The 13,180-nt window shown below is 36.4% G+C and overlaps 1 protein-coding gene across 1 annotated transcript in view; it reads left to right on the top strand.

The window, feature by feature from the left end:
- Positions 1-13,180, top strand: part of MAD1L1 (mitotic arrest deficient 1 like 1) — a 411,577-nt gene that overhangs the window by 153,792 nt on the left and 244,605 nt on the right. Inside the window, exon 4 of the mRNA XM_072417765.1 lies at positions 12,068-12,124. Within this exon, the coding sequence (XP_072273866.1) occupies positions 12,068-12,124 (57 nt within the window). The remainder of the gene's footprint in view (positions 1-12,067; positions 12,125-13,180) is intronic.

The raw sequence follows: 13,180 nt of genomic DNA, 5'->3' as shown, positions 1-13,180 counted from the left end.
CCCGAACCAAGGTCGGGGTTATCGGTTGGGTGGTTAAGATGATCAGTGTTTATTGTGATGGTTTTAACAAACATTGTTGCGGATTCCTACATTCTGTAAAAAAAAATGCGTCACCATGTTGTTTGCAAACTGAAAAAAAAAATCCTAGACCAAAATGTTTTACTGCAATGAATGCCTGAAATAATTATATCGGCCAATCACAAAGTAGGAAATTACCAACAGTATATAGAACACCTCCAGGTTGCTATATTGGTTTGAAATATATTATTGTTTTATAATAATTTTAGTCTGAAATGGAAATGTATTTTTCAATTACATTATGTTACGTATTGCTGATATAGCAAAGGTATATGCTAAATTTATTTTTTTAGAAAGAAGCATTTTCCTTTAGGACACATATTTACTATATACCTTACACACCTATTACTTAAAGTCAGACCTAGAAAAATGGAAGAATTTTGTTGCTTTGGGCAGCACTTGTTCATGCTTTTAATGTTCGTGTCTAAAAGAAACGGTATAGTTCAAAATTTAGCAGATGATGCATCTGTTGTACAGCTATGCTAGTTTAGTCCAAGATCTTGGAGGGGTCACTCATCTTTTTCTTTTCTGCCATCCTACTTTTATTTATTTTTTTATCCACCGCTGTGGTTGCCATTACTAGGCATGGCATTTAATCCTAGACCCCAAATGACAATTTAGATGACCCATTACAATATTTCCCTACTTCACTTATAGTCTGAACCCCTAAATGAACTGAAGCCCAATGAGCGGGTTCTTGGTTTTTAAAGTTTTAGGACCCTTAATTTACAGAATTAAATTGTACCATTACTAAACATTTCTTAGAATTTTCATCTCAACTTTTTGTAGTTCTCTTTTGGCTAGTATTGTGTATCAGTAGCTCTTTATTGAACATTTTCTTGCTGTAAAAATGTCCCATGTTTCTTATAAAAATAAAACCTTGAAAAATAAAAAAGAAAGGAACGCAAAGTTTGACCGACAAAAGATACGGGTTAATAACTGCATCATTATATCCGCATCACAGCCCTGGCTGGTAACTGCAGACCCTGAGTTTCTTCTTTCTCGGTCTCACTCTCAATCTTCTCAAGTTGTTGTTGTGGACTTGGGCAGCCAGACTATAATTGCTGTGTTTGCTGGGGAATTGGAAAGAACACTTTATTCTAAAACCAACACTGCAGTTTAGTTGCTTCTTTTACATTTGACTAATCATCATTGGCAGTAACAGGCAGGCTGATAAATTTATATATATATATATATATATATATATATATATATTTTTTTTTTATCTGTACTGTAACCTATACAGTATGTATGTGTATTTATAAGCATGCATAGATTAGGAAATGGTCATATTGTTCGTCTGCTATTGCTTTGCTAAACATCTTCGAAAAATCACAGCCTATTATTAATAAATGGTTCTCGATTAATTTCAGTACCCTGGAGAGTTCTTCAGGCCTTATGTCCATTATCAGGCTCATTTCATAAGACTGATAGCATTGTGAGACGTTTATTTGCCCTTAAAACTCAATCTGCCTGGCCTTCAGTGATCTGACTTTCAAAAACTTAATCTGACGTGTACAGCGGTCCCCCAACTTCATTCATCATACAACCACATTGGGTTCATTTTTGTGTATAGAAGCTGCCCAGACAAGATGGGTGTCTGTTACATTTACATTATCATTGTGAATGCAACACATTAGCACACCGATCACCTGGATCTAATCACTGTTAACAAATTCTTCACATTTTAAGTGCTAGCTACTGTATGTGCCATTGAGCTGGGCTGGACATAGCTTCAGGGTTTTTATACAGTCATATCAACACCAATACTTTTCTGTTTTTGTTTCTGTTTAATGGTTTGTGTATATATAGCAGCAGGTTGTATAAGCAGGAATTCTGTGTGTGTGGTGGGGGGGATCATGAAGCATGTAGGCTGTACAGCAGGCATGCAGTGGGACTGGGCACAGAATGGGCAGAAGGAAACCTTCCACCTTATCAATTCCCACTTCCTAACTCACCCCCTCCAAACTTAAGCATTCCCTCATATTACCCCTGCACAGTCCCACACCTCCCATCCATACCCCCCTCACTGACTTACTGCCATTTAAGCATACCCAATTCAGCCATATTTTCATACCCTACGCCCTTTAGAAGTACAGTCCTCTACAGTCACTTATTTCTTCGCAGGTCACTGGCATGCGTTGTTAATGCCCCCATCTTCCAAAAGTTTTACCAAGAAAGGGGCCCATTCGTCAGAGTTAGGCATAAAACCCTAGGTTCAGTATAAACTCAAATTTGTCCAGAGTCTTGGCCTCCTGAACTGCCCCACTCTACACAATAAAAACAGACCTAACCTAGTTGCTAGCAGCAGCAGTGATATTTAGCAAACCAGCCAGTGAAGTGTGGGCAACAAATACAGCAGTGGCTTGTTTACTGCTCTAGCTAAACCGAGGCAGAGATTGTGAGCTGTCAAATGCCTTGATTATTTGTCCAAGTATTATTTTTATTGTGGCAGTCAATTAGCTAATAGAATAATTAACTATGTAATTGAGCACTAATTACATTTCATGCACAACGGTAATCACTTCCATTTAGTGCTGATGTCATTTCCTGACTGCTCTGTTAAATCCCAGCGTTCTCCCCTGCTCTGAGGGGGAGCACTGTTTACCCAGACTCTGTGAGTGATTCGTGACTTCCCACAACAAATGAAACTTTACTTAATGACTACAATACCCTCTATGAAATCAATTAAATGGTTCACACTGAGCGTCCCCTAAATTAATATGTATTCAATTACCAGTGCAACAAATGCAGTGTAATGTGAAATTTATTACCGCCAAGAAATCACGCTGGTGCATTTCCTTGTCATGCTTGGATTGTTTTTTTACAGATCACCGCATCACAGATCATTTTTAGTGCATTTTGTTGCTTCCCAATCAATGTTTTTTTTTTAATGGTGCTTAGGAATCTTAAAGGAAAAACTATGGTTCTTTATAAAATGTTTCTAAGATATACATAGTAAAACAATTACAGTGTAAGGAGAAAGTGTACTAATGTACTAAGGAAGCCGTCACCAAAAATGACATGAAGATGGCGAATGACTTGTCACTATTATAGCCTGTAGGTTCACTGCTGCTGGTCTATTATTCATTACCGACTATAAACATGACTACTACTTCTCTGTGCATGGAGGCATCTATCTAACATGCACTCTTAGGCAGTAGGGTCAGTTGATCTCACACAACAACAATATAACCACAGGACAGGATTTACCAGGCACCACTCAGGTATTTTGTTGATGTTTTTCAAGAGGTATCAAAAGCAAAAGGTTGATTTTTCAGGGTACTGCAATAGATTAAAACAGATGTAAATCGTAATTAGGTGAAACTTGGTTTACTCCATACATTACACTCAATCATTAAAAAAAATAATAATATATATATATTAATTATTAAATTTGTTGTCAAAAGTTGAAGTATTATGTACATACATTTTCCAATATTACGAAAAGTAAAGGATAATAAATATGCAGTGCCTGGGAATCCAGCGTGTGGGCTAATAATACAATTGACATTTTTTTGATCCAGTAATGCATCTCTGTACTTCTGATCTTCTGCCCTCTCTTTGCAGCAATGTATTTTCTTATCATGCGCTCGTAATGGCTGCATGGCATTTCTTAAAGATTCTTTGCTGCTGGTGGACCATGACTGGTAATGGTTATTGATATGACCACTTGTGGTATCCATAAGAAACCCATTCAATTGGATGACAATGCATCTGAACAATCTGTAGACAAGAAAACAGTTGCTAGTACTGTGTAATGCAGAGCTGCACCCGCAAGGCAAAACTAGCTACTAACATCATACTTCTGCAATACACCAGAGAAATAGTGTAACTGGTTAAAGCTGTGTACATCGCTGGAAAAACCAGCAGATCATACACACTTTAGTATCTCCGTAGTGTTGTAAATATGTAGTTTATTGAGGTCCGGAATATATAGCTATTTTTCTGTATCAGGTCCAGGTTTCGGCATACTCTGGTGAAGTAGTAAAACTACTTGTGTGCCACTGGAGCTAAGCCTAACTCTGGTAATTGTTTGAGTTTACAGATTGTAAGATTCTGTGCAGTTGAGGCATACAGGGGCCAGCAATGGTATTGTAGGATGGATTCTAGTGTTGCTGGGCATTCCAAATATAATTTCCGGGGAAGAATTTGTTTTACAGTTTATAGCATCAATATCTGACACTTTGTGCTGTATGAACAAATCATGTCAAACATTGGTTTTTAATTTAAATTTAACAAACTGCTCCACTCCAAAATTTCAGCAGGTTAGAATTTACTATCCCAATGGCTCTAATTTGGTCCGAAAAGAGTGGGGTATCCTTGATCTCTTCTTCTCTAACCATTTGTCAGAAGAGTTTTAGCAATAAAAAACGAAAACCGAATCCAGAGATAACTTCAAGTACACCTATTAGTATTTTCATCTGTACAGGACCATTGGCGAAGATGACATTTTTGGGGTTCTGTAGTGTTAATAAAAATGCTTCCCTGTCTCAATAAAAATGCTTCCCTGTCTCATTCTGCCTTCCTATTCATAACTGCATCTTAGGTGAAAAGTAGGACTTTCGTACATACATGTTGCTCATATTGGAGGCTGAGCATTGCCTTGGTTTGCATTGGAGCAGCAAAAGGTAAGTCTGCAATCTCCTAATTGCCGTACATATGCCTTCAACTTCCATAAGAAACAGGGGTTCCCCCATCCAGTTTTACATACCATGTTTCTATCTTTAGGTTATCCCAAAAAGGCCTGAAGAGATTTGTTTTATATTTAATGCAACACTGTTCTACTGTTCTATTCTAGCAGCCCACAATGTCTTTAGTAAACCTAATTGTACAATATACACATATATTTGTTATATCTATATTCTGAAATGAATAATATTGACAGCCTTGGCAAGTATGGACAAATGTTTGCAGTATTTCTTAGTCCTAGTCCCTAACGTTGCTCCATAATCTGCATCTTAAAACCAAACAAATCTGCCTCCAGGTTAGACACTAATTACTAATCAGATTGTAAAGTTGTGGGTCATGAAGGTTTTAAAATTCCGAGCCCATAATTATAATCACTAATTGGCGATTCAGTCTGATGTTGACAGCTCCATCTTTTCCAGATCTGAATTTAAGATTTGTCCCTTAGAGTAATGACAGAATCATCTATAAAACATGAACAAAAGTTCTTTAATCCTCAATTTCCATTTTTTATTCTGTTTAAAGTCCATGATATAGCAATTTTATATTTTTTTTTTTTTCCTTCTTTTTGAGGAATATGAAGATTTTCTACCTTTTAAAAGCATCTTCAGTCAGCCACCATGCTGATACTCACATATGTGTAAATATAGCTATCCAATTAAGAACTTGTTGAAGATTAATGATTGGATTAACATTATTATTTATCATTTTTCAACCCAAAAACTAGAATGTACTCTAATGCAGTTTACCAGTTCTTAGATGTGGTGGCTTCATAAAAGTTATTTTTAGGCCTTTTTACCTGGACATTTGGACAGTAACCCACCTTCTGTGTTAGGCCCCAAAGTTATCAGATGATTATCACTGGAAATGCACTTTGGTGATAAGTTTCCAGTGACAAATGAATAAAGAAGTTCTCTACACACAGGACAATTCTGTTCCATGGGGTGGGGACAAGCAAGCAGCACTCCGGTGCTTTACTTTATAGGAAAGCACAGGGGTCATTCTTGATGGAGGTTGGTTATCGGTCCACTGTGGGAGATTGATGAACAGCATTGGGGACAGCTGTACACACACTAGATTTTCACTCAAGACTACCATGATTGTTCTTCTAGGGCAACAATCATCTGACGTGGCTACACACACTTCTCTGTATATCTGTAATAGAATAGTGTGGCCACCTTTGAAATTAGCGCTGTCCGCTTTAGGAAAGGCTAACATTAAGGCTGGGTCTACACGGACGTTTTTAAAAACGCATGTAAACATTCCTACTGTGTTTAAATGCACTTTTATTAGCGTTTTAAAGCTTGCCTTTAAAATGCTGGAAAACATCTATGCTGCGTTTTCTCGCATTTTTTTAACGTGTTTACGATTTAAGTACTTAAAAACACAGGAAAACGCCCCATTGAAATCAATAGAAGCATTTACCTGCGTTTTTGGGGGTTTTCCAGCATTAACCCTGCATTTTATTTTATTTTTTAAACATTGCAAGCAATGTTATAGATAACACTTAAGCAAACCTCCTTGTGTAGATTAGCCCATTGGAATGCATGCGAATTTCAAACATGGTCTTTTAAAGTCTCATCTTAAAGGTTTGGGAAAACATCAGTGTAGACTTAGCCTTAATGGTCAAGTATGTAGATTGAGATGGACATTTTACAAGTGAGTAACATAGCAAGACACCACTCCCGCTAGCCATCTATGTTAGATGATTGTTTAAATCCTTTATATGTCACTTTTCCTGTACTGCTCGATCTGCTAAAAGGTGAAAAACTCCTTTCAGACAGCTGGTAGATTTAACAGATAAAACTTTGTTTAATGGGGGACTCAGGAATACAGAGACTGCTGTGTTAATGCTGGTGACATTATGTAAATTATGAAAAACCCCTGATGATATAAAAGTAAATTGTTAAAGCCACGCCCCCAACATTATTCATAGGTAAGGTATTGAACAAGAAAGTTCAGAAAAATTGGACTTTCCAAGGGCTACATACATAAGGCAAAAAACAGCACGTTTTTATCATGGACAACAAAATATTACATCAAAACTGAAAAGTGTGCAGTATTTTCTTACAAGGTGAATTGTTATAACCCTTACAGTGATCCAATAATACAATACATCACCCCTCTAAGAATGTCCCTTATAAACCATTATTTCACTAGGGGGGGTCCATTAAAAAAAAATAAAACTGCGACAAGTAAAAATCAGCTATGGCAATTGATATGTATAATTAAACTTAATGTTTTTTAATTTATGTATGTAGCCCTTTGAAAGCCCCACTTTTCTGGACTTCCTTGTTCAATACATTACCGACAGACTACATCATGTAAAAGCAAGTTTTGTTATTTTATCTTTAAACGGGCTATTGTTTTTAATTGCGTAATTTTTGGCTGCAGTTCTGCTTTAAATATTCATAGCATTCTTTAGGTTAGTAAATTCACACTAGTTATCACCGCATTGTATGAGAACTACTGAACTTGAAACAGACAAGATTTATAGAACCCATTTTTCCAATATGAATAACTAGAATTGCTGTCAGAATGATCACAAACCCAGGACTAAACTCCCAGCTATGACTTACTCCTAGCTATTCCTCGAGCACTACAGCTGGTAACACCATGATCACGAAGCTTGGATGCACACGTGCTAGCAAGACGAAGACAGAACTTCTGAACATATACACACAATCATGTGCATGTTATATCTATATAACTCTCATCTATTTATAAAAAAGTGTGTGTGTGTGTGTGTGTGTGTGTGTTGCACCATCAGTCGATAACGCATGGGGACATTTCAACCAAACTTGCTATACATATGACTGAGACTCATGTGAGTGCACCGGTCATCTTTGTACAGCGCTGTGCTATATGTCAAAGCTATATTTGGATGTGTGTATGTCATCACTAGGAAACGCATCGAGACATTTAAACCAAACTTGCCAGACATATGACTCGGACTCATGTGAGTGCACCGCTGATCATTGTACAGCGTTGTGGTATATGTCGGAGGTATATTTACATGTATGTGTGTATGTTTTGCTTAGTGACAGTGTTCCTTTTGCTTATATTTATATTTTTTTGCAAACTTTTTTTGGACTCTTTCACTAATTTCTGGCTTGTAATAATGCCTTCGAGAAAACGTAAGGCGATTGGCCGAGTGCAATCAAAGGCAAAAAAAAAATGAAACAACACTGTAGACAAGAAATTCACTAAAGCTTTGATTCCTTTTCCTGTAAAATAAAAGATTGCAATAAATAAATACCCGGGCAACCCGGGTAGTTGTTAATATATGTATCATGCAAAATAATACATTGTCTAAAATTTTTTATTTTATGCTTTTTATTGGTTGGTTGGTTTTCTTGCAAATGTTTTAAATGTTTATTTAGTGGCTTATTTGGTTGATAATATATATATATATATATATATATATATATATATATATATATAAAATGGTAAATGGATGCAGGTAGTGATGATCCTTAATATTGGCAAATATTTTTGTTTTAAATGTTTATTTAGTGGCTTATTTGGTTATATATATATATATATATATATATATATATATATATATATATATATAAAATGGTAAATGGATGCAGGTAGTGATGATCCTTAATATTGGCAAATATTTTATTAGACTTTCATTCGATAAAAAGGCATTTATATTTGTGCAGTGCCATTTATTGTGAATTTGTCTAAAGTTAACATAGTTTTACATGTAGATATTTTAAAGGTCATGGATTGCTGTTTTTCTTACTTTGGCTATGACGGTCTTTAAAAATTGGTAAAGGTGGAAAATAGCTGCATACAAACTTAGCAACATACACCCTTCTAATATTGTCACTGATCCATGTGAATTGATCACAGTTGGCTGGCAATTTAATATGTACACCTAAGTAGCTCTGGACATGACTCCCTTTTGCATTTTTAATTCCTCATTTTCTCCATTACATAGATTTATTCTTGGTAATTTGGTCCGTGCTTATTCTTGCAGATATGTTGGCCACACATCCCAGCTTAAAAAAATTCAATCTCACCCCAATATATTGTTGTTGTGTGCACCAAAAGACACTACAATATACACGTTAGATCAGAAAACGAAATTTAATAAAGATAGTAGATAAGATGAAAGGTTCTGCACAAAACATTTATTTATTAGTAATCCTTATTGTCAGCAGTTCAAATGGAGAAAGTTCCTGGCAGAAACCATAATACATTGTAGAAGTAAAAGCAGATTCATAGTTCATTACTGGAATGCAAAGGTGTAGTCATAGGAGCACACTTTCTGTCCTTCTTCTGTCAGTTGCACAGAGCCCCCAGTCCAGAGAGATGTAACACTTTGGGATGGTGGAGAAACAGAAAGACAGAGGTTTCCTACCTGATATTTCAATAAAGGTGAAAACAGGTTTTGCCAAGCCAGTGACAAGGAAGGAGACATTTGGACTGACAGGTGTTCCAGCAAGGCTGTTGCATCAGATGGATTTGCAACACTTATCCAAATAGATCGGGCTGTAAGGGTAAGTTCAGACCTGTTTCTGGAAAACGTGGCTGTTAAGTGCTTTTGAAAGCCTACTTTGCACAGCTAGGCTTCCATGATCGTTTTCAGGCAATAAAAGCTTGCATAGGTATTTTATAGGTGTTTGCTAGTTTGTGGAGACATTTGGATGACCACATGATCCTAGAAGCTACATGGAGCTTCTGAACAAACGCTTGTAAGAGCCTAAAGCCTGCAAAAACCTACACAAAAAACAGACCCATTCCTTTGAATTTGTCCTTTACAAGGCTTTTTGTGTATACGCTGCAAAAATGCCTACAAATGTCTGAACATGTCCTAAGGAAGATCTGCAGTAGGGACATTTCTCGGTTATCTTAGATAAACATTTGAAACCCCACAAACTTCAAAGCACAACAAAATTTCACCTATAATTGAGGGGTATTTTTTCACCGTCAGGTTTCTATTCATACAACCACTGAGTTTACATGGAACTCAGACAATTATAGCTGAGCCCTAAAATAAGTTTTTTGGTTTTATCTCAAAAGTTTTTTTTGTGTTTTTGTAGTCTTTCTGGTAATAAGAATAAATAACCTTTTCAATAAAATGTCCCTTTATGCCACAACTATATTTGGAAGGGTGGAGTTTTTTTCCTCTAAATCTGGGAATGCATAATGGAAATATTGTCTACTGAAAGTGATGATAACGCGTATATTAACTTCTATTGTCTGTTGCCAGAAATTAGCGTTCAAATAGAGAAGACTCCTGGTTCATTTGTGAATATTTCAGAAGGATTTTAATTGTCCCGAAAATCGCTGTGTGTCTTTCCATATCGATAGAAGCCGCTTCTTTTATGTGTAGTTCAAAATCCTCATTAGACTCCTGAAATCTCCTCACATTATGAATCCTACTTAAAAGATAAAGCGACTATTTAAATGCACTGTAATGGAAATTCATTTGCAAAGACATTTATTTAGACGCAAGCCTTTCAATCTTTGAAATAATTCTCTAATTAAAAAAAAAAAAACTAAATGCACCTAGAGACATTTTGAACATTGAGTTTCCAGATAAGATGGTTGTTTTGTCAGCTTAAACGGGGTGATAAATGTGAAATGTTTTTATCTTGATTTTTATTAGCAGTGTGTCTAAAAATGTTCCTTTTAGCTCATACTGTAAATTCCAGTTTGCATCATATAAAGTCATTAGCAACAGTTGGTTAAATTACACAAATAAAGCAGATATGGAGTGACATTTGATTTTTCATGGTTGCAGGTTAAATATCATGCTGTTCCCTGACATTTCTTGGTCACACGATAGCTTTCTTTTTTTTACCTTTTATCCAGCACCCCCTTAAATGGCACAACCACCCCTAACTGGACACAACTTAATGCATAAAAAATATATGACTGAATCTTCATTATGGCCTTGTGAAGTTTCAGGAAGACCTTCTTCTATAGAGTAGTATAAAGTGCTGCTTGTACCACCTGCAAATCTGATGTTTTAGTTTTTGGTAAAGTCTTCAAATAAAAAAATATCATTATGTAGTTTCAAGTCTGAAACCTTTATAGCAGACCTAAAATCTAAAGTTAGGTTCACAGAAATGGATGACTTAAGCGTGGTCAAATAAATGAAAGACAGGTTTAAAGTGAACTGAGGTCTAGGCACATTGCTTGTTACTGTGGTAGCCTAGAACAGGGCGCAATTTTTATCAAAAATGCAGAAATGAAGTACAGTAATACTTAATAAAAACCCATAAATGCACTTACATATGAAGCACTTTTTTTAGAAGCATATAAGAAACAGCCCACACATCTATGACGAGAATCAGCTTGCCTATATAAATAATCTCTCATTATGTTGTTGGTTAAAGAAATTTTAAAGTGCATCAGTGCAGAACCTCCATTTACTTGTTTCGGAGCACCTGCCCGTTATCAGACCACAATATAGAGCTGCTTCGGATCGCATGACCACCAGGACTTTCCTCTCCCTTATCCAAACATCCTTTCTTGGGCAAATATATCTTTCAGGTTTTTTTGTATCTAGTTTCCTGTTTGTGAATTGTGGGCTCCAGGACTGGCAACCTTTCTAACCCCCTCCCCACTCCCTGACCCACCAGCTTTTGTTACTTAAGTTCTCAGGGCCTTTTACTTGCCTCTAACGCTGTTTATTTAACCCCTATTTTCTCTTTGTGATTTCTAGTCCATGACTTCTCAGGAAGAAGCTTTGTTCTTTAGATAAAAACCACTAATAGAATTGAGGGTGCCAACTAGCTGTGGGGAACACCCATTTTCTTGTTTCGGTGAACCTGCTTCTTTATCACAACCTGGCAAAAAGAATGAAGATGCTGTTAGTGTAGAGCTCTTTCTGATAATGTGACATGCATCCTTGAGGTCACGTGGTCCAAAAGCAGTAACCTCTAGTTTAAGCAATCGTTTTATTAGGAAGGAACCTGGTATAAAAAAGCTTTGTAGAAAACATTTTTTCCTACATTTCGCTGCAGCCTATTTGCCCATTCCCTGAGCTGCTTTCAACATTTTTGGTAATACAACAGGTGGCAGCTGTGTTCCTACTGCAGAATCAAAGTCAAAAAAATGTGCTAAATGAAGTTAAACTTAAAGGTTTATACAGTTTTTTTTTTTTTTTTTTTATAAATTCCTTGTTGAGCGCTGCAATTGATGAGTTATTGAAAAAAATGTGAAATATTTATTTGCAGTTATACATTGAGTTATACATTGTCTACACTGATTGAGGATAATATATCTGTTTCAGATTTTGGGCTTTTCTGACATTTTCCTTCTGTTGATATTTTAGGCACAGCTATCCCAGGCCCAGGAAGAAGCTGGAGTGCAGAAGCATAGAGCTGAACTTGTGAGTATTAAGTAAACTATTGAGGCTTACCAACAAACGAATACATTTTGCTGTGTACTCGGCTTTGTTTTTTATTTTTATTAAACCATTGTGTTATAAAAGGAGTAGGTTTTGCTGTTGAAATTATCAAGCCTACCATTACTTTGAATTCCATATACGCAAGTTCTTTCCATTCTGCTTCCATTTCTGTTTGGATATGACATCTTTCAGGGTCCCATGAAGCCCCAACATAGCCATCTTTGTGTGAGTACACACCCCAATCATTATAGGCGGGTGAGGGGAAAGGCTTGCAGACGTCTGTGCTTTTTATGCGTTCTCAGTTTCTCAAGCTCTGTCAGTATATTGACACACGAACAGTACAGTAGGTGAAGATCAGTGGGAACTATAGTTTCCCTCTATCACTGCACATCTGCATGCTTAGTATGTAGATAAATTATGAGGGTGATTACGCAGGCATGGCTTTAGGGGGAAAGATAATGTATGAAAAAACTTCCATGGGAAGGAAAGCATGCATGACTACCGTGACAAGTAAAATAATTTTTGGAATAAGAAAAAAAAGTCATGCTTGCATATCCCCAATAAATTTTGGGACAAATAGTAATGCCTTTAGTTTTCTCTAATGTACTCTGAAGGCTTTGGCGCTACCCCACTGCTTACCCCTTGCGTGCCTCTAAAACCCTTCATTTCCCCCTATTTGCTTCCCAGTTTCTCCTTGCTTGCTTGATCTTTGAGATACATATATAGATAATATATCTCCCTGATCGCAAATCACAGATATTGAAAACTTGTATTCTTTAGGCATACTTTCCAATTTCATGACTCTCGTGGCACCTATTTCACAGTGCTTATCCTAGTCCCTGATATAGCCATAATATACTCCTTTGGTGGATCACACATCCGCCTCATTTTTATTTGCTTACCTACACAAAATCTGTTTTTCTGTTTTTCTTGGGTTCTGTGTTGTAAACCTCTAGATATCTAGTTTTTCCTTTTCTGGTAAATAACGAGATGCCTTCAAGCTGTGAATCCCTAAGATACAATCTATGTTTAAGACAT

Source organism: Pyxicephalus adspersus, chromosome 7 (genome assembly GCF_032062135.1).
Source record: "Pyxicephalus adspersus chromosome 7, UCB_Pads_2.0, whole genome shotgun sequence".
NCBI classification, from domain to species: domain Eukaryota; kingdom Metazoa; phylum Chordata; class Amphibia; order Anura; family Pyxicephalidae; genus Pyxicephalus; species Pyxicephalus adspersus.
This window is presented reverse-complemented; position numbering and strand designations above follow the sequence as displayed.